This window comes from Trachurus japonicus, chromosome 11, assembly GCF_045865225.1.
Source record: "Trachurus japonicus isolate A0001 chromosome 11, Traja_1.0".
In the NCBI taxonomy this organism is placed as follows: Eukaryota; Metazoa; Chordata; class Actinopteri; order Carangiformes; family Carangidae; genus Trachurus; species Trachurus japonicus.
In genome coordinates, this window is record NC_140917.1 from 6,891,489 (window position 1) to 6,912,506 (window position 21,018).

Genomic DNA, 21,018 nt, shown 5'->3' on the forward strand with positions numbered 1-21,018 from the left:
CACATAAACTTGTATGTCAAAGGTCTAAGGCAGGCTGTGTATAGCAGGATGTTGTTTTAAAGTTTATCAACAAGGTGGAGATAAATTAGGGTACTAATGCATGCTGTGACATTACTGTGAGAGATCAGAGTACTGAAGAATTCAAAATCGACCTGTAAATCGACACGCTAAGATCAACCAACTGGTCCACGATGGATTTGCTGAGCTGGTCACTGAATGCCATCGACAGAGTGTTCTCAACAAGGCGTGCAGGTTCTGGTGAACCCAAATGCCCGGATGGGACCTTCATCTCCGGCTACATCCTGGATGGATGGGAAAAGTGGAGAGTCCTCTGCCTTGCCGCACTGGATGTGGAGGATGTCGAGGACGTCTACATATTCACGTTCATGACAATTGGAATGTTCTGGGATGTGGAATTTTCATGCAATATCGGAAAATGAGGAAGATCGCCACTGAGCAGAGCAATGCGAGGGCGGACAACGCCACCACCCGAAGTGCTGTGGTCGGGATGCGCTCTGACATCTCAGCAATCCATGAATTCGTGTCAATAATGCGAGCTGACGTGGCCAAAACTCGGGAGGATATGGCCAAGTTAAACGCGGCGAGGGCTGCAGAGGAGATGGATGAATAGAAGAAAATGGCATAAAAGGGCTCTCACACCATTCCAACAAATAATAAGTACACTGGACTTTGCTCTCTGTCGATAGGACCATTCTGTGACTTTGTGACATGTCAGGCTACAAGATGAGACTGTTGTTCACTCATGATGGACAAATATGGACACATGTGCAAACACACACGTAATCTCTATGTACTGTCTAGAGCTAGACTGCAGCTCTGTGTACTACCAACTGCTGGAACATGTTATGTCAAATGTCATAAGTAAAATAATGTTATATCAAAATGTAAAAAAGCAAAAAACACAAGAAAAAGATTATGATATGACCTGATTATGAAAAGATTTTATTCTGTGGGTAATGGGGGCGGGACTAGATAAGCTTTTGCTTCTCCCGCTTTCCCTTTCGGCCATGTGTATTGTATTATTTGAACTAAGATGAAGTGTGATGATGATGATTTTAATTGACATGCCCGAAATAAACAAATTGATTGATTGATTGATTCACGCGCGTCTCTTGGCTGCACACACAGCCCTGCATGCCGTTCTCTCTCCTCATTGGATAAAAACTGTAGGATACGAGAAAAGTTTTCTCCTCGGCTCAGAGCAGAGCAGAGTGACTGACAGACCCGTGTTTCAGACCAAACACTCTATGTAAGTGATTGCTGTCGGAAGATATAACTATTTAAGACTTATATTAACACAAATATATCACTTACTTCTGCTTTAATGAGGAGTGAAGGTTTATATTTATCATTAAAAAAAACGTTGTCTGTTCTGCAGTGAAACATAGCCTGAAGTTTGTCACCACTCTGTCTTCTGGAGTCTCAAACCTCCCTGAGCTTGTGGCTGTTGGATTCATTGATGACATTGAGGCCGGATCCTGTGACAGCAACACAAACAGAGTGGAACCAAAACAGACCTGGATGAAAAAAGCATTGGACGAGAACCCTGAACATGTGCAGTTGTACAACATAGAGTGTTTTGGGACTCTGCCTCGTTTAAGATCCTGGATTCAACATGTCAAGCAGAGTTTTAACCACAGTGGAGGTAGGTACAGTCTGAACTATATTTAATGTTGTTTTGCTGCTAAACAATGTTTAACCAACTAATTCAGTGTCAGTGACTCTTCAAAGTAAAACTACAAATGTGTTTCATCACTGATATTGTTGAGACCTCAGGAAATAAACTGTGTCACTGAGAAACTGAGGTCGAGCCTAATAATGTATAAACCACAAAATGCAGTCCTCCGATTGTTTGTGGCTCCTACAGATATTAAATAATGATCACTTATTATCTGTTTTTGAATCCTGAGCAGCAGAGGACTGTGAAAAGGGTCTGAAACTGATAATCTGACCAGAGGAGACATCATCTGTCCTTTAACTGTCTCTGTCTCAGTCTCTGTCTCAGGTGTCCACATCTTACAGAAGATGGATGGATGTGAATGGGACAATGAGACTGGAGAAGTTGATGGTTTTTATCAGTATGGTTATGATGGAGAAGACTTCATATCACTGGACCTCAAGACACTGTCATGGATCGCTGCAAAACCACAGGCTGACGCCACCAAACTGAGTTGGGATGCTGACAGAGGGAGAACAAAATTCAATGAGAACTTCTACACTCAGATGTGTCCTGAGTGGTTGAAGATGTACTTGAACTACGGGAAGGACTCTCTGCTGAGAACAGGTAGAGTCACATGACCTGATGTAGTTTGATGATCACAACAATATTGATATCGACCATCAGACTGAATCACCACTGTATCATAACTCCTCGTCTCCTCTCTCCAGTCCGTCCCTCAGTGTCTCTCCTCCAGAAGACTCCCTCCTCTCCAGTCAGCTGCCACGCTACAGGTTTCTACCCTCACAGAGCCCTGATGTTCTGGACCAAAGATGAAGAGGAGCTTCATGAGGACGTGGACCAAGGAGAGATCCTCCCCAACCATGATGGATCCTTCCAGATGAGTGTTGACCTGGACGTCTCATCAGTCAAAGCTGAAGACTGGAGGAGGTACGACTGTGTGTTTCAGCTCTCTGGAGTGAAGGACGACATCGTCACCAAACTGGACAAAGCTCACATCAGGACCAACATGGGTAAGAGAGACATCATCAGTTGAGCTCCAGCACTATCACTCTAGAAGAGGCCGTCTTTAGGGGAAAGTCACATGAGGATCCAATAAGATAGTGAACAAATAGTTTCCTTTATCGGTGCCAGTATCTAATTCATTTATTTTTGTTCACCAGAGAAGCCCAGTAACTTGTCCGTCATCATCATCTCTGCAGTGGTTGTTCTCCTCACTCTTGTCTTCATCTTCTGTGGATTCATGATTTACAAAAAAGGTGAAAGAGATACTTGATCTAATGATTGTTACAGTTGATGCTTTTATCTATTAGTTGCATCAGTTCTCTGCTCTGCATCGCTCCTTCAGTCATATTCAACTGTAACTGAAATGTTTCCTCTGTTTTTAGCCAAGCAGCGAAAACCTCCAGCTCGTGAGTAAAACTTATTTAATTTTAAATGATTAAAGAATCTTAACTCCATGAATCACTGTGAACACTTTTCTCTCATTTTTCATCTCCATGTTAACAAAAGTTCAACTTTTATCTCTTTGCTGCAGCAGAAGTTTCATTCAGTTTTCAACTTTCTGCTTAGAACAGGATGAGAACGTAAACTTATACCAACAGAACATTTTTATGATTACATCATGTCTGTCACATGTGTCCACTTGCCCAATGTGTATATTAATAACACGTCTATATCATCTTAATAGACCATGTGATCAGCTCTATGAACACCATCAGCCTGAGAACAGGAAGCTGAAGAAGATTCATTAGAAACGCTCTCGGCTTCCTTAGTAAAACTTCCTGTGGTTGTGTTTGATCTGCTGTGATTAAAAGTGGAGGAGGGACTGAGAGTGTGTTCACTCTGCTCTTCCAGCTCCTGTCAACAGCTCTGAGCTCCATGAGAGACTGAGTCCAGAGAGCTGATGAAGACTGGGACACTTCATGTGGAACAAGTCAACCTGCATGGACTCTTCACGTGAATGTTTAACCTTTGGGAGTGTACTTGTAGACTGACAGTGTTCATACTTCTTTACACCGTTAGTCCCATTCACATACATTCATACAGCTCTTGAACCTACATGCCAACAACTGTTGGATGGCATTATATTGTATTACACATTTTCTCCGTTTCCCACATTATAATAAGCCGTTTTTCGTACGCAACTTTCTTACAACAAAAAAGAAAATGAATAATAAAAACAGCTTAATCTAACCTGCCTCTAGTTTCAGAGACTTTTACCAGACCTTTCAGAAAAAACAAACAAAAAAACAGATTTTTGTTATATACTATGTACTATGTATCAGTTTGTTTCTCAACAGAGAGAAAAACAAATATCAAATGTACTGTTTTTTTCTATTTTCAATAAAGTCTCTAATTTTTTAAAGGTTTAGGTCACCATATGTTGGTAAATGCTTCTTAATTTGCTGTGTATTTAATTTGACATGGATACCAAATAACCACTGGAATTATATTTTATTTCCATCTTATTTCAGTCACTGTCACAGAGTTTATGATTCATGTTTCTGTGTAAAGTTCAGTGTGATCTGTTTCTGTAGCTCTCTGTCTCAGCTTGTCTGCTGCTAAAGTCCAAAAACATATATAATTTCTCACATGAAGATCTTTATATAATGATAATGATGAACTTAATTTACACTATGAAGCATTTGATCACACACTGTCTTTAAAGGCAACAGTGTCTGCAGCAGTAGTTGTACTTGAAGCAGCAGCAGCAGTATTGTCTTTATAACCATTGAACTGGGGCCAGTTAACATCAGGTTCATCAGGAGCCACAAAGCTGCTGTTCACACAGTTGGTGACTGGAACTGAACTCTTTGATCACAGAGCTGATTCATCTGTTAATATAAATGAAACGGCAGGGAGGACTCTGACCTTAACTTGTCCTGTTCATTAATATAAGAAGGTTTGTTATCAGAGAGTCTGTAAATCATTACCGTTGCTTGTGCCTGTGACAAGACCAAGCACAAACACCTGCGCTGGTGAAGACACAATGATTTTAACTAAACAAAATAAAGAAAATACTTTTGTTTTTTCTTCTCTGTCACAGTTCATCAGCAGGTAAGATCACATTTATATTGAAATGTGTTTACATTTATTCCCACTCTTCACTTTACTTTCTACTCAGCTCTGGATTTTGCTCATATGTCACACTGCTGCATGATTTAGTTTCACATTGCAGGATTTTCAACTGAATCTAACTGAATGTATCACAATTATGAGGATTATAGTTTTATATCTATAATGTGTGTTTTTCCCACAGTGAAACACTCCCTTAAGTTTGTCTCCACTGTATCTACTGGAGTCACAAACTTCCCTGAGGTCGTGGCTGTCGGACTCGTTGACGACATTCAGGCTGGTCACTGTGACAGCAACACAAACAGAGTTGAACTAAAACAGACGTGGATGAAAACAGCTTCAGATGAGAATCCTGAACATCTACGGTGGTACAATGGAGAGTGTTTTGACTATACGCCCAATTTCTTCAAAGCAAATATTCACAGTTTGAAACAACGCTTCAACCAAAGTGGAGGTGAGTAGAGTCTGCATTGTCTTATTGCTTTACTGCTTTAATGTAAAGCTCAGTGACTCTTTAGAGCATCAACACAATGATCAGTCAGTCATCTTTGGAATACAGTAGAGCAGGGTAAAGTTCAGATGGGCTTATTAAAATCATTTGGATGAAAAAACAAAACCTTTTTTAAAAAATAATTATGTTATATAAAATGTTATCTCCTCATCAGGTCAGTGGTTGATTTATTTTTCCTTTTTTTTCTCTAAACATCCCACATCCTCAGTTAAACCAACACTAAGGAACTTTTCAACCTTCATATAATATTTTCATAACTTTTGTGATGGTACATCGACTTACAACAGGTTGAATGACACCTTTGTTATGGCCTGAGGGGGTCTGTATCTCCTTCACTGGCACTAAGCAACTTTGAGGAGCATGGCAGGAACCCGGCTCTCACTTAAGTTTCACTTTCACTTTTGCGAGTCACGACGAGGAGGGAGCAGGCAATGCGGCACCTTTCCGTCGGATTGTGTATGTGTGTTTACTGAGAAATTATCCGCTGGTAACAGAAACTCAGTTTGGACGTCTTCTGTTAATTTCCATGCACCGGGAGATCAGGATGTTTATGGGGCTATGCGCTAGTGCTCATGGGAAGTGGAGTCTTCCTTCAGGCAAAACACTACCGCTTTGGGCCACTGGCGCCGCCAAACTCAACCAAAACTGAAAGTTCTTTAGTACTGCTTTAAATTAGAACAAACTAGACGTCACAGTGAACCTTGAGCTCTCAGTGTCCCGTCCCTGTTGTTCTGTAACTTCTCACATTTAACCAGTTAATGAATCAATGCAGTAAAAGTGATGTGGCCGTTTCAATGCACTGTCTCTATTAAGACCAGTTAGGAGACAAGGGATAATTAAAGGGAGGAAGATGCATCAATGTCTCCATCTGAACTCAGAGTCCAGTGGAGACATCATCTATTCTGTACATCGCTGTTAACTCTGTCTCTGTCTCAGGTGTCCACATTTTACAGAGGATGAGTGGATGTGAATGGGACGATGCAACTGGAGAAGTTACTGGTTTTGTTCAGTATGGTTATGATGGAGAAGACTTCATATCACTGGACATGAAGACACAGACATGGATCGCTCCAAAACCACAGGCTGTCGTCACCAAGCAGAGATGGGATGCTGAGAAAGTGAGAATAAAAGTTATTGAGTATCTCGTCACTCAGACTTGTCCTGAGTGGTTGAAGATGTACTTGAACTATGGGAAGGACTTTCTGCTGAGAACAGGTAGAGTCACATGACCTGATGTAGTTTGATGATCACAACAATATTGATATCGACCAATCAGACTGAATCACCACTGTATCATCTCTCTCCAGTCCGTCCCTCAGTGTCTCTCCTCCTCTCCAGTCAGCTGCCACGCTACAGGTTTCTACCCTCACAGAGCCCTGATGTTCTGGACCAAAGATGGAGAGGAGCTTCATGAGGACGTGGACCAAGGAGAGATCCTCCCCAACCATGATGGATCCTTCCAGATGAGTGTTGACCTGGACGTCTCATCAGTCAAAGCTGAAGACTGGAGGAGGTACGACTGTGTGTTTCAGCTCTCTGGAGTGAAGGACGACATCGTCACCAAACTGGACAAAGCTCACATCAGGTCCAACATGGGTAAGAGAGACATCAGCAGCTCCTGAATGTGACGTCATGTCTGTGGTTTGTTGGGTATTTTAGCTTTTTTCTAGTTTAGTAACTAATCCATCTTCATTAAAACTCATCATAAACAATACATCATGCTTCCTACTGGCCGGGGTAACCTGGGGTTAATCCTGTGCAGAAGGCCTTTTAAGTATACAGGATATTCACCATCATGTCCTATATGCTTCTCAACATTAGAAGACTAATTGTGGTCACTTGCTGCTCCATGCTTCACTGGACAGTCAGAGATGAAAGCTACAAATCACTGTAACACCTTGAGAGAAGTTGAGAGAAGAGTCTTTTGCATTGTTAAATTTTGTGCTCATATGTCAAGTCAAGTCAAGTCAAACTTCATTCATAAGGCACATTTAAAAGAAAAACAAAGTTGCCAAAATGCTGAGTATAGAGGTCACTCACTATGATGTCACAAAACATGTCAGATTTGTTTGCTAACTATGATATAATGATTATTTTACACATTTTGTATCCAAATGGTCAAAGGTCAACTGCAGTAGCAAGCACGTGGATTGGTTCATCTTGTCTAAGCAGCCCATCAGTGACTTTAAGTTTAGGCTTAGCCGCTACAATGATGTCACAGTGTGGTACAATGGGTAATGAAGGAGCCAGTAGGTGGAAATGGCTCCTACAATCATAAACTGACAGATTGTAACTATATTTTCACCTTGGCTGGTTGGTGCAGACGTCCAACTACAAGGTAGTGATGTGTTATTGTTTATATTCACCAGAAAAGCCCAGTGACACGACTGTCCCCATCATCTCTGCACTGGTTGTTCTCACTCTCGTCCTCATGGCTGTCACTGGATTCATGGTTTATAAACGGAGGAAAGGTGAGAGAAAAAGACAGAAAGATTAACTGATTTAATAAAGCCTTTTACAATACATAAAGACCATGTTCACAGATTTACAAAAAAAGAATAAGGAAACAGACCAGTCCTGTTTCATCCTTAACTTGTGACTGACATTTTGTCTCTTCTTCTCCTTTTAGCCAAACAGCCTCCACCCTGTAAGTGAAACGTATCTTACTCTACTTAAAATGATGTTGGTCATAATTTCAACCTTTTCAGATTGTTTTCAACATGTAATGCTGAACAAAAGTGTCACTTAAAACCATATTTCTGATCTTACAGCTCCTGACAGCAGCTCTGAACTCTCTGAGAGTTTGAATCCAAAAACCTGACAGACAAACAATCACAGATGGGAGGGAAATAAATGCATTCATTTTGTCATTAATTTGAAACATTTAACATCTTAATCAAGGTTGTGTGCTATAGCTGAGTTAACGAGTGAGCTATGCTGTGTGTATATACTGTGTCTATGTACTGTATATTGTGTGTATACTGTATATATATAATATATATCTTTTACTTTTACTTTAAAAGTAAAAGACAACTGTATGATTACAATGTGTGGTAAACGAGTATCTGATATTTTGAGGTTTTTGAAATACGTTAAAGAATTATATGTGTCTGTTAACATGTTTTCTTTGGTAAGACAGGTCAAGTGAAGTGAGTGTTTGTGTTTATACTGTATGAAGATATTAACTTGTAAGAAGATGGATCACCCACGTGGTTTAGGCAGAAGTTACATACTATCTGTGACGACACAGACTACTGCATGGTCTAATGACTGGTCATCTACAGCCATCAAGTGTCAAATGGGGTTTTCTGTCTTTGTTGTTGTTGTTTCACATTTCAATAAAGTCTTCACTTTTCAAAACTTTATTCTTCTCTGTTCATCTGTGACTACAGTGATATTTTTCTTGCAATTACCCGTCCATTCAGCCAAACGTATGGCAGCAGTGCTGTTTATAAAACCCTTCTTCATCTTCAGTTATCAATATTTAGAATAATACCTAGACCTACAGCTAATACTATTCATTAAGAAACACAAAGATGAATAATTCAGGGTTCACACTCTTTTCTAGAGATTATTTTCCAGGACATTTTCTTCTTGATGATCTAGCTCATATGACAGGAACTTTTACTGCACTTACCTTTTCAATCATACATTGCATCCCACATAAAATTAGGACAAATTGGTTGTATTATTAACTAAATAAAAACTCACTTTTTTCTTGGATTAATTGGGTTAACATTGATGCCTGATGACCAGTAACACAAGTAGCCTTTCCCTCCCGACAAACCTGCATACTGTATGTTATTATTATTATATAGATTCAGATAATATTGGGTAAGATATTTTCCTGCTTCTGTGTCTTATTACTTTAACAAAGTTAACACTGTGAGTATAGAAAAGGTTTGCCAATGCCTCTCCTGTTCTGTTTTATGTAAACAACACAACAACTTCACATTTATTATCAACAAACACTCAGCAATGAATCAACATATATTTCAAACCTTTCTGAATGACAAACCTTAAAACTTTAACAATTACCTGAACAAGCTAGCAAGCAACAGAACCACACATGTTTTATTGCTTGTAATGTTGCTTTGTTTTTAAATAAAATCTTATCTTCTTTCTGCATTTTGCAGTTTTAATAATGTGATACACTTTGGGGGTTAAATAGTCTCAAGTTAATTTTAGAGTAGGCTATTATGTTACAGTTAATCAGTGATCAGGACCAAACAGCACGGAACGTTTAACAGGGAACAGGGAAACATAATCTAAGGGATAAAACAGACAGACAGGCAGACAGACAGACACGGTATTAAGTGTTAAACTCCTGCAATACCGTGGTTTGGCCAGAAGGTGTCACTGTTTCATATGTTTTAAAACAGCCATTTCTACCAGACCTGCTCCTGGTCAGGTGAAGTATGAAGCTGATGAGACTGTTTTATTATAATATAATACAGCCATGTATTTTATACACAGCATTGAATGGACGGGTAATTGCAAGAAAAATATCACTGTAACTGGAGGCACAGATTAACAGAGAAGAATAAAGTTTTGAAAAGTGTTGACTTTATTGAAATGTGAAACAACAACAACAAAGACAGAAAACCCCATTTGACATTTTGGCTCCAGTAAATGACCAGTCATCAGACCCTGCAGTGGGAGTAGAGTCTGCCTAGACCTAAACCACATGGGTGATCCATCTGGCTAGTTGAATCTCAAAACCGAGGCCATTAAAGTGATCAGCATGGTGATATTTTATGATAAGCATCAAACAAATTATATTAATTTTTAAAAAATGTGCTTCATGTTCCAGTGTCTGTGCAAATACGTAAAAGACCAAGAAGAAATAAGAAAATTGATTTGAATGAATAATGCAATCAAGTGTAGTGATGCACTGCAGCCTGAATAAAGGATACTACAACTTATACAGTGTTTCCCCTTAACGCCGTGATCCATAGCTGCACACTGCTACTGCTACTTTATGTGCCTATATGTTCACACAGTCATTAATATCAAAACTACTACTTCAAATCATTTTGCACACAAACAACATCCAGCATTAATTTATAGTTTAAAGTCATTGAGGAGTGGATGAAGTCACCTAGGACTTTATCATTCATCAGAATCAGAACAGCATACTGTAGTTAATCTGCATTCAACGTAAACAACACTCCTTTTGCCAATTTTTAAATTAATCCCAAAAATGAATCCATTCATTTTAACTCCATCCCATCTGTGGAACAATGATCCATTTATGTCAGTCAGGTTTGGGATTCAAACTCTCAGAGAGTTCAGAGCTGCTGTCAGGAGCTGAAAGATCAGAAACACAGTTTATGTGAAACTCTGTCAACAGTACATGTGGAAAAACATCTTTTGAAAGGGATGAGGAAGTGCAAATCATGTACAAGAAATAGAAATATGTTTTACTTACAGAGTGGAGGCGGTTTGGCTGAAATAAGAAGAAAAGACAGAAGATTTCAGTGAAGCACAAAAAGTATTGTAAATAATCAGATAATCTTTCTGTTTTTCTCTCTCACCTTTCTTCTGTTTATAAACCATGAATCCAGTGACAGCGATGAGGACGAGAGCTAGAGGAACCAGTGCAGAGATGATGGTGATGGTCGTGTTACTGGGCTTCTCTGGTGAATATAAACAATAATATATTATTACCATGTAGTTGAACGTCTGCACCAACCAGCCAAGGTGAAAAACTGACCATTTTGATATGAAACATGTAAAATTGGTGTTAAGTCACATCATAGTTAGCAAATAAATTCATAAGTTATGGGCAAAAACATGTTCTGTGACATCACAGTGACCTCTACCTTTGAGCACAAAATTTACCATATCCAAAGGAATTCTCTCAATGTTTTTTTAGCTTTCAGCTATGACTGACTGGTTAAGTGTTGTTGTTTATTCTAATGATGTAACTGGTTTATTATTATGAGTTTTAATGAAGATAAATTTGTTACAGTCTGTGACATTCAGGAGCTGCTGATGTCACTCTTATGTTGGTCCTGATGTGAGCTTTGTCCAGTTTGGTGACGATGTCGTCCTTCACTCCAGAGAACTGAAACACACAGTCGTACCTCCTCCAGTCTTCAGCTTTGACTGATGAGACGTCCAGGTCAACACTCATCTGGAAGGATCCATCATGGTTGGGGAGGATCTCTCCTTGGTCCACGTCCTCATGAAGCTCCTCTCCATCTTTGGTCCAGAACATCAGGGCTCTGTGAGGGTAGAAACCTGTAGCGTGGCAGCTGACTGGAGAGGAGGGAGTCTTCTGGAGGAGAGACACTGAGGGGGGGACTGGAGAGAGGAGAGACAACAGGTAAGTTAGACTGGTGGTCGTTGGTCTCAACTACATGTTCAGACTCACACATTCATCTTCTGACAGCTCCACATAACAACAACAGCATCTCTCTCTTCTAACGGTGAAGAAGTGAAAGTGACTTCACTCACACTAACTGTTCACTGACTATCACCAGTCGACTGAGATGATGTCAGAGCACCAAACAGGTCAGTCTCTCCTGATTGGTCAGATATGAATGATACAGTGGTGATTCAGTCTGATTGGTCGATATCAATATGGTTGTGATCATCAAACTATCAGGTCATGTGACTCTACCTGTTCTCAGCAGATAGTTCTTCCTATAGTTCACGTACTTCTGCAGCCAGTCAAGACAAAGCCCAGTTAAGAAGTACTCATTGACTTTTATTCTTTTTGTATCAGCATCCCAACTCAGTTTGGTGGTGACAGCCTGTGGTTTGGCAGCGACCCATGCCTGTGTCTTTAGGTCCAGAGATATGAAGTCTTTTCCATCATAACCATACTGATTAAAACCAGTAACGTCTCCATTATTATCGTCCCATTCACATCCATGCATCCTCTGTAAGATGTGGACACCTGAGACAGAGACTGAAGTTAACACTGGACTCTGGGTTCAGATGGTGCATCTTCCTCCCTTTAATTTTCACTCCTAACTGGATTTAATAAAGACAGTGCATTAAAAAGGCCACATCACTTTAAAGGGATATTCCGGTGTAAATTTAACCCATGGTCCAATGCACTGTGACACAGAGTTCGACCCCCCCTTGAGAGATGAAGTCTGCTAACCGCTAGCTTCTCTAGTTGTAGCAACTTTAGCAATGACCGCACCATAACAAACAGCGCAGTCTATATATCCACGCGCAAACCGTGATCAAAAAGCCACTAATAGCCACAAATAATGCTCAGAACAGCACCAAACGTCATCAACAGTACAAACAGGGTCCCAGCACATAATACGAGGCATCAAACATCTGTTAGCTTAGCCTGGTTTCTATTGAAAAGAGACCAAAACAACTCACCCACTCTCTTCCAGTTATACGGTATGCAGCAACTTTCCTCGTCCAGCATAGAGTCCAGGCACTGACAACACACATCCGAGTCCGACTGGCAGCACAAACATCTGGTTTCAGCGGCCACCGACAGGCATTGACCACCACACTGACCACTTGATTCCCCCAGGTCCAGCACATAGACTCCACCGGCTCTCTCCCTCTTTCACTTTTCTCCCCCATTTCCTTCAGCTCGTCTTCAGTAAACTAGATCTCAAACTAATAGTGGCGCCCATCGAAATGAGACCAGTCGTTGTTGTTCTCAAACTGCATAAACTCAGCCGTGTTGTCCCTTCTGTGAGGTTTGCTTGTTACAGCCATGGTTACAGGGGGGAGCATACGTCAGTCCGACTGCCCACAAGTCCAACGGCTCATTTCTCCGACTACCCATTCTACAGTGTTAAGGTTAGGTTTAGGGTAAGGTTAAGGGTTAGGGCTACTTAAGTCGGAGAAGTGGGAGGTCGGACTGATGACGCAAAAATAAAGAAATGTATGGTCGGAGTCGGAGAAATGGGTAGTCGGACAGACGTCATGCGCCCGGTTACAGGTAGTCAGCTGGCGTGGTGGCGATTACATTACCGAGTGAAATAGAGTCCCGCAGCTCAAGGATGAAAATGTGTGATTATTCCATACAATGCAGCCAAAGTTCCTATGTATCTTGCCTATCAGTTTATAAAAGTTATTATCAAGTGTTCACATGGAAATGAACGGAATCGGGTCATTCTAACTTTAGATATTTGCGGTAGATAATCATGTAAACAAGCGCAAGATTAGACGCAACATCACACGCGAGATCAGGACGGCGTTTGTTACGAGAAGAGACTGTCTGTAACATAGTGAAGCAGACATAAGGGACAACACGGCTGAGTTTATGCAGTTTGAGAACAATGACGACTGGTTTCATTTTGTTGGGCGCCACTATCAGTTTGAGACCGAGTTTACCGAAGACAAGCTGAAGGAAATGGATGAAAAAAGTGAAGGAGGGACAGCTGCCGGTGGAGGCTAAATGCTGGACCTGGGGAAATCAAGTGGTCAGTGTGGTCACTGCCTGCCAGTGGCTGCTGAAACCAGATGTTTGTGCTACCAGTCGGACTCGGACGTGTGTTGTCAGTGCCTGGACTCTAAGCTGGACGCAGAAAGTTGCTGCATAGCGTATAACTGGAGCAGAGTGGGTGAGTTGTTTGCGTCCCTTTTCAATAGAAACCAGGCTAAGCTAACAGATGTTTGATGCCTCGTATTATGGGCTGGGAGGATTCTCATCTAAAGCTGTTTTCATCCACGTCTGTTTTAGTTCAACTCTGTTTGTGTTGCTGTCACAGTGACCAGCCTGAATGTCATCAACCAGCTTGACAACCACAACCTCAGGGAAGTTTGTGACTCCAGTAGATACAGTGGAGACAAACTTAAGGGAGTGTTTGGGAAAAACAAGGATTTTTTAAAACTATAGATATAAAACTATAATCCTCATAATTGTGATACATTCAGTTAGATTCTGTTGAAAATTCTGCAATGTGAAACTAAATCATGCAGCAGTGTGACATATGAGCAAAATCCAGAGCTGAGTAGAAAGTAAAGTGAAGAGTGGGAATAAATGTAAACACATTTCAATATAAATGTGATCTTACCTGCTGATGAATGTGACAGAGAAGAAGAAACAAAAGTAATTTCTCCATTTTGTTTAGTTAAAATCATTGTGTCTCCACAAGCGCATGTTGAAGTGTTTGTGCTTGGGTCTTGTCACAGGTCCAAGCAACGGTAATGATTTACAGAATCTCTGATAACAAACCTTCTTATATTAATCAACAGGATAAGTTAAGGTCAGAGTCGTCTCTGCTGTTTTATTTATATTAACAGATCAATCAGCTCTGTGATCAATGAGTTCAGTTCCAGTCACCAACTGTGTGAACAGCAGCTTTGTGGCTCCTGATGAACCTGATGTTAACGGGCCCCAGTTCAGTGATTATAAAGACAATACTGCTGCTGCTGGTTCAAGTACAACTACTGCTGCAGACACTGTTGCCTTTAAAGACAGTGTGTGATCAAATGCTTCATAGTGTAAATTAAGTTCATCATTATCATTATATAAAGATCTTCATGTGAGAAACTATATATGTTTTTGGACTTAAGCAGCAGCAAGCTGAGACAGAGATGTCTGCAGAAACAGATCAAACTGAACTTTACACAGAAACATGAATCATAAACTCAGTGACAGTGACTGAAATAAGATGGAAATAAAATATAATTCTAGTGGTTATTTGGTATCCATGTAAAATCAAATACACAGCAAATTAAGAAGCATTTACCAACATATGGCGACACAAACCTTTAAAAAATTGGAGACTTTATTGAAAATATAAAAAACAGTACATTTGATATTTGAAGAATACTGCTGATAACTAAACACATTTAAACTGAGGATGTTTTTTTCTCTGTTGAGAAACACACTGATACATTAGTAAATAACAAACATTCTGTTTTTGTGTGTTGTTTTTTTGTTTGTTTTTTTCTGAAAGGTCTGGTAAAAGTCTCTGAAACTAGAGGCAGGTTGAGATTAAGCTGTTTTTATTATTCATTTTCTTTTTTGTTGTAAGAAAGTTGTGTACGAAAAACGGCTTATTATAATGTGGGAAAAGGAGAAAATGTGAAATGCAAAATAATGGACATCCAACAGTTGTTGGCATGTAGGTTCAAGACCTGTATGAATGTATGTGAATGGGACTAACGGTGTAAAGAAGTACGAACACTGTCAGTCTACAAGTACACACCCAAAGGTTAAACATCATGTGCTGCCAGGTGGGGGTCCGACTGCCAACAGGAAGTGTGAAGAGTCCATGCAGGTTGACTTGTTCCACATGAAGTGTCCCAGTCTTCATCAGCTCTCTGGACTCAGTCTCTCATGGAGCTCAGAGCTGTTGACAGGAGCTGGAAGAGCAGAGTGAACACACTCTCAGTCCCTCCTCCACTTTTAATCACAGCAGATCAAACACAACCACAGGAATTTAAACTACAGCTCAAACTGACTAATGAATCTTCTTCATGTTCTGAGGCTGATTGTGTTCATAGAGCTGATCACATGGTCTACTAAGATAATATAGATCTGTTATTAATTTACACATTGGGCAAGTGGAAACATGTGACAAACATAATATAATCATAACAATGTTCTGTTGGTGTAAGTTTACGTTCTCATCCTGTTTTAAGCAGAAGCTAAAGCAGAGGCAGAGCTAAAAGTTTAACTTGTGTTAACATGGAGATGAAAAATGAGAGATAAGTGTTTTTTTTTTTTTTTTTTTACAGTGATTCATGGAGTTAAGATTCTTTGATCATTTAAAATGGAATGAAATAAGTTTTACTCACGAGCTGGAGGTGTTCGCTGCTTGGCTACTGTATAAAACAGAGGAAACATTCTTTTAGTTACAGTTGAATAGAGCAGCAGAGAACTGATGCTTGTTTCAGTGTTTCAATCTGGATAAAAGCATCAACTGTAACAATCATTAGATCAAGCATCTCTTTCACCTTTCCTGTAAATCATGAATCCACAGAAGATGAAGACAAGAATGAGGAAAACAGCCACTGCAGAGATGATGATGACGGACAAGTTCTCTGGTGAACAAAAATAAATAAATGAGATATTAAGACTGGCACAGATAAGGCAAGGCAAGGCAAGGCATCTTTATTTATATAGCGCAACTCAATGTGCTTTACATAAAGACAAAACATTAAAAAAAGAAGCATAAGACAGAATAAAAACAAACAAAACACTAAAAACAGAGTTAAAAGCAAGAGCAAATAAAAGTAAAATAAAAGAAAATAGATAAAGTTTAAAGTTCTTCATAAAACAGAATAAAAACATACACAGCAAATAAAAGTAAAATAAAAGAAAATAGATAGTTTTAAGTTCTTAAAGGTTCATGAGGCAGGATTTGTGAAGAAATGCACATGCGTTTTAAGTTTTTTACTGCTAATGGGCAATGAAGCGTTCAAAACCAAAAAGAATGAGCCTACTCGTGTATCTCTCCGTTGCCTTGAACAGGCTGTGTGCTGCATAATGCGCTGCAATTCTGGGTCCGAATTTCCCGCGCTGTCCGCGGATGTGACGTCAAATGACGCTGCATGCGTGTCCTCGACAGCATTGGCTTTCCACCGCTTGCGACCAGCGGCGGTCGGCGGATGTCTTGCAGCCTGAACAGTTATGTGAGCCGTGAGTAGAGAAACGTCACTTTCTTAAATTTTAATATTTTTTCATGCGAGAAAGTGACAGTTTAGATTCCCAATCTATTGTCAGTTTATCCAAATAACGTCTATAAGTAGATTTGCTTCGACATTTTTTGGAGGAGTGCAGAGCCACACACGAGCGGCAGCAGCGGCTCGTCACAAAGACTGCAGCCGGGGAGCTGAGCTCATCGGCCGGTCAACCTCTGTCCTCCTCCCGGGGAAGAAAACGAGCCGAGTAACTTCCCCACAGGTTTTTAGAGATTTTTTGCCGGCTGGTTGAATTGTTTTTAGGAGATAAATGCTGGTCTCGTTGAAGAAATCTAACAATTGTGGCAGTCGCATTAGTTCATTTGAATGAAAAGTGAAGCTTCAGGTGTGTGTGAGCAGCGCAGCCTTGGGGCTCTGTACGTACAAAAATCACCATATTTAGGCTACTTCAATAAATAAATAAATAGTTTTACAATGAGCCGATTGATGCATCCGTGGTCAGTTTATCCAAACAACGCCTGTAAGGAAATTCTCCGACGTGTTCGGAGGAATGCAGAGCCACTAGAGCAGCCGAGCGGCAGCAGCGGCTCACAGAGGCGGCGGCGGCCGCTGCTGACCTGATGCCTGGGCGGTCAACCTCCCGGTGTCGCGGTAAACTGAGCACTGTAGGCTACAATGAGCGCGGCAGGGCGCATTTACTGTTTATTAACAGCCAAGCGCGACGTGTGTGTGTGTGTGTGTGTGTGTGTGGTGAGAGAGACAGCAGGTAGAGGTGCTGACTGGCAGAGATGAGAGACAGTGAAGCTGTTCTTTCTTTCTGTGAGAGACTGCTGCGGCGGACCCAAACGAAACTGTGGCGGCTGATTAATGGAAAACACTGGTATACATGTAGTAACGTTATGCCGTTTCCAATTCAGCCACAGTGTCACTGTCACAGCATCAGCTCAGCTGCCCTGCTGTGGAGAGTTGATGCGCGCTCCCGCACCAGCTTGGCTGATATGGCTGCAGTAACCCTGACGGCCGCTACGGCCGTTGTATCGCTAATGAGTTTTATTCCTTGATCCTGCCTCAAGCTCCTTTAAAAGTTCTCAGCTATAAGCATGTGAAAAGAGAAATGTTTTTAACCTGGATTTAAAAGTGCTTACAGTTGGGGCTGATTTCAGTTCTGCTGGTATTTTGTTCCAGTTGTGTGCAGCATAACAGCTAAATGCTGCTTCACCATGTCTGCTCTGAACTCTGAGCTCCACTATTTGACCTGAGTCAGTAGATCTCAGAGCTCTACTGGGTTTAGACTCTACTAACATGTCATTCATGTATCCTGGACCTAAACCATTCAGTGATTTGTAAACCAGTAGCAGAACCACTGTAAGGTCTTAAGAACCGGGGTGATGTGATCTGATCTCTTTGTTCTGGTTAAAACTCGAGCTGCAGCGTTCTGAATGAGCTGCAGTCAGAAAACCGTTACAGTAGTCTAGTCTACTGGAGATAAAAGCATGAATCAGCTTCTCCTGATCAGTTTGGGACATAAAACCCTTAATTCTGGATATGTTCTTAAGTTGATAAAAGGCTGATTTGGTGACTGATTTGATATGGCTGGTGAAGGTCAGATCTGAGTCTATCAGCACGCCAAGGTTTCGGACTTTGTCTTTAGTTTCTAAAGACAGTGACTCAAGGTGTTTACTGACAGCAACACTCTTCTCTCTATTGCCAAAAACAATTACCTCAGTTTTTAATGATAAATGATAAATGAAACTAGTGTCATTATCTTATTGGATCCTCATGTGACTTTCCCCTAAAGATGGCCTCTTCTAGAGTGATGGTGCTGGAGCTTAACTGCTGATGTCACTCTTACCCATGTTGGTCCTGATGTGAGCTTTGTCCAGTTTGGTGACGATGTCGTCCTTCACTCCAGAGAGCTGAAACACACAGTCGTACCTCCTCCAGTCTTCAGCTTCGACTGATGAGACGTCCAGGTCAACACTCATCTGGAAGGATCCATCATGGTTGGGGAGGATCTCTCCTTGGTCCACGTCCTCATGAAGCTCCTCTCCATCTTTGGTCCAGAACATCAGGGCTCTGTGAGGGTAGAAACCTGTAGCGTGGCAGCTGACTGGAGAGGAGGGAGTCTTCTGGAGGAGAGACACTGAGGGACGGACTGGAGAGAGGAGACAAGGAGATATGATACAGTGGTGATTCAGTCTGATTGGTCGATATCAATATTGTTGTGATCATCAAACTACATCAGGTCATGTGACTCTACCTGTTCTCAGCAAAAAGTCCTTTCCATAGTTCACATATGTCTTCAGCCACTTAGGACACATCTGAGTTAAGAAGTACTCATAGTCTTTTATTTTCACTTTCTCAGCATCCCAACTCAGTTTGATGACGTCAGCCTCTGGTTTCAGAGTCGTCCATGTCATTGTCTTCAGGTCCAGTGACAGGAAGTCTTCTCCATTATAACCACACTGACTAAAACAATTATTTTTTCCAGTCTCATTGTCCCATTCACATCCACCCAACCACTGTAAGATGTGAACACCTGAGACAGAGACAGAGACAGTTGAAGGACAGATGATTTATCCTCTGGTCAGATGATCAGTTTTAGACCTTTCTCACAGCCCTCTGCTGCTCAGGATTTAAAAACATTTAATTAGTGATTCATCTACATATAGGCCATCTGTAAGAGCCAGACCTCAGCCTCTCAGTGACAAAGTTTATTTATGAAGTGATGAAACACACACTTCTAGTTTTACTTTGAGGAGTCACTGACACTGAATCAGTTGGTTATCATTGTTTAGCAGCAAAACAACATTAAATATAACATAGTTCAGACTGTACCTACCTCCACTGTGGTTAAAACGCTGCTTGACCTGTTGAATCTTGGATCTTAAAAGAGGCAGAACCCCAAAACACTTTGTGTTGAACCACTGCTGATGTTCAAGGTTCTCATCCAATGCTGTTTTCATCCAGTTCTGTTTTAGTTCCACTCTGTTTGTGTTGGTGTCACAGTATGCGATCTCAATGTCATCAATTAATCCAAGACCCACAAACTCAGGGAGGTTTGTGACTCCAGAAGACTGAGTAGAGAAAAACTTCAGGCTGTGTTTCACTGTAGAAAAGACAAGGTTTTTATTATAAATATAAACCTACTACACTCCTCATAAATGTGATATATTCAGTTAGATTCAGTTGAAAATCCTGTTGAGATAAAAGTGAAACTAAATCATGCAGCAGTGACATAGGAGCAAAATCCAGAGCTGAGTAGAAAGTAAAGTGAAGAGTGAAATAAATTTAAACAAATTTCAATATAAATGTGATCCTACCTGCTGATGAACTGTGACAGAGAAGAAGAAACAAAAGTAATTTCTCCATTTTCTTTAGTTAAAATTGTTGTGTCTCCACAAGCGGAGGTTGAAGTGTCCGCGCTCAGGTATAGAGTTTTGCGACAGGTTCAACGGTAATGATTTACAGACTCTCTGATAACACACCTTCTTATATTAACCAAGATGACAAATCAAGGTCAGAGTCCTCTCTGCCGTTTCATTGATATCATCTTTGTGATCAGTCAGTTCAGTTCCAGTCACCAACTGTGTGAACAGCAGCTTTGTGGCTCCTGATGAACCTGATGTTAACTGGCCCCAGTTCAATGATTATAAAGACGATACTGCTGCTGCTGGTTCAAGTACAACTACTGCTGCAGACACTGTTGCTTTTAAAGACAGTGTGTGTTCAAATGCTTCATAGTGTAAATTAAGTTCATCATTATCATTATATAAAGATCTTCATGTGAGAAACTATATATGTTTTTGGACTTAAGCAACAGCAAGCTGAGACAGAGATGTCTGCAGAAACAGGAAACAGAAGATCACACTGAACTTTACACAGAAACGTGAATCATAAACTCAGTGACAGTGACTGAAATAAGATGGAAATAAAATATAATTCCAGTGGTAATTTGGTATCCATGTCAAATTAAATACCCCGCAAATTAAGAAGCATTTTACCGACATATGGCGACACAAACCTTTAAAAAATTGGAGACTTTATTGAAAATAGAAAAAACAGTAGGCTACATTTGATATTTGTTTATCTCTCTGTTGAGAAACAAACTGATACATAGTACATAGTAAATAACAAAAATCTGTTT

General features: G+C 40.5%; 2 protein-coding genes, 1 long non-coding RNA gene and 1 pseudogene across 4 annotated transcripts; 2 read left to right on the forward strand and 2 right to left on the reverse strand.

Moving 5' to 3' along the window:
* The first annotated feature begins 436 nt into the window (after positions 1-436).
* LOC146978078 (major histocompatibility complex class I-related protein 1-like) lies at positions 437-8,427 on the forward strand. Its single transcript, XM_085790560.1, has 6 exons — positions 437-494; positions 2,015-2,305; positions 2,410-2,712; positions 7,658-7,759; positions 7,918-7,935; positions 8,060-8,427. Exons 1-6 carry the CDS (start codon positions 437-439, stop codon positions 8,107-8,109), a joined length of 822 nt encoding a protein of 273 aa, XP_085646686.1. The 3' UTR covers positions 8,110-8,427.
* On the forward strand, positions 4,711-6,925 carry LOC146978079 (major histocompatibility complex class I-related protein 1-like; annotated as a pseudogene). Its single transcript, XR_015037034.1, has 4 exons — positions 4,711-4,759; positions 4,962-5,231; positions 6,225-6,526; positions 6,596-6,925. The product of XR_015037034.1 is annotated as a major histocompatibility complex class I-related protein 1-like (transcript).
* A 2,118-nt stretch (positions 8,428-10,545) lies between the features above and the next one.
* On the reverse strand, positions 10,546-20,243 carry LOC146978080 (major histocompatibility complex class I-related protein 1-like). The gene is made up of 7 exons (XM_085790561.1): positions 20,195-20,243; positions 19,714-19,980; positions 11,917-12,195; positions 11,293-11,597; positions 10,826-10,925; positions 10,720-10,737; positions 10,546-10,598 (listed from the first exon to the last, which is right to left on the reverse strand). Exons 1-7 carry the CDS (start codon positions 20,241-20,243, stop codon positions 10,546-10,548), a joined length of 1,071 nt encoding a protein of 356 aa, XP_085646687.1.
* LOC146978081 (uncharacterized) lies at positions 15,503-16,250 on the reverse strand. Its single transcript, XR_015037038.1, has 3 exons — positions 16,185-16,250; positions 16,026-16,049; positions 15,503-15,590 (listed from the first exon to the last, which is right to left on the reverse strand). It is a non-coding gene; the product is annotated as an uncharacterized LOC146978081 (long non-coding RNA).
* Positions 20,244-21,018: the final 775 nt, after the last annotated feature.

Excerpts from the sequence above, each read along its gene's own strand:
- LOC146978078 (XM_085790560.1), top strand. The coding sequence starts at position 437 with ATGAGGAAGATCGCCACTGAGCAGAGCAATGCGAGGGCGGACAACGCC. Across the intron at positions 2,306-2,409 it reads GGACTCTCTGCTGAGAACAG|TCCGTCCCTCAGTGTCTCTC; the intron begins GTAGAGTCACAT and ends TCCTCTCTCCAG. Across the intron at positions 2,713-7,657 it reads TCACATCAGGACCAACATGG|AAAAGCCCAGTGACACGACT; the intron begins GTAAGAGAGACA and ends TATATTCACCAG.
- LOC146978080 (XM_085790561.1), bottom strand. The coding sequence starts at position 20,243 with ATGGAGAAATTACTTTTGTTTCTTCTTCTCTGTCACAGTTCATCAGCA. Across the intron at positions 12,196-19,713 it reads GCGTTTTAACCACAGTGGAG|GTGTCCACATCTTACAGAGG; the intron begins GTAGGTACAGTC and ends TCTCTGTCTCAG. Across the intron at positions 11,598-11,916 it reads GAACTATCTGCTGAGAACAG|TCCCCCCCTCAGTGTCTCTC; the intron begins GTAGAGTCACAT and ends TCCTCTCTCCAG.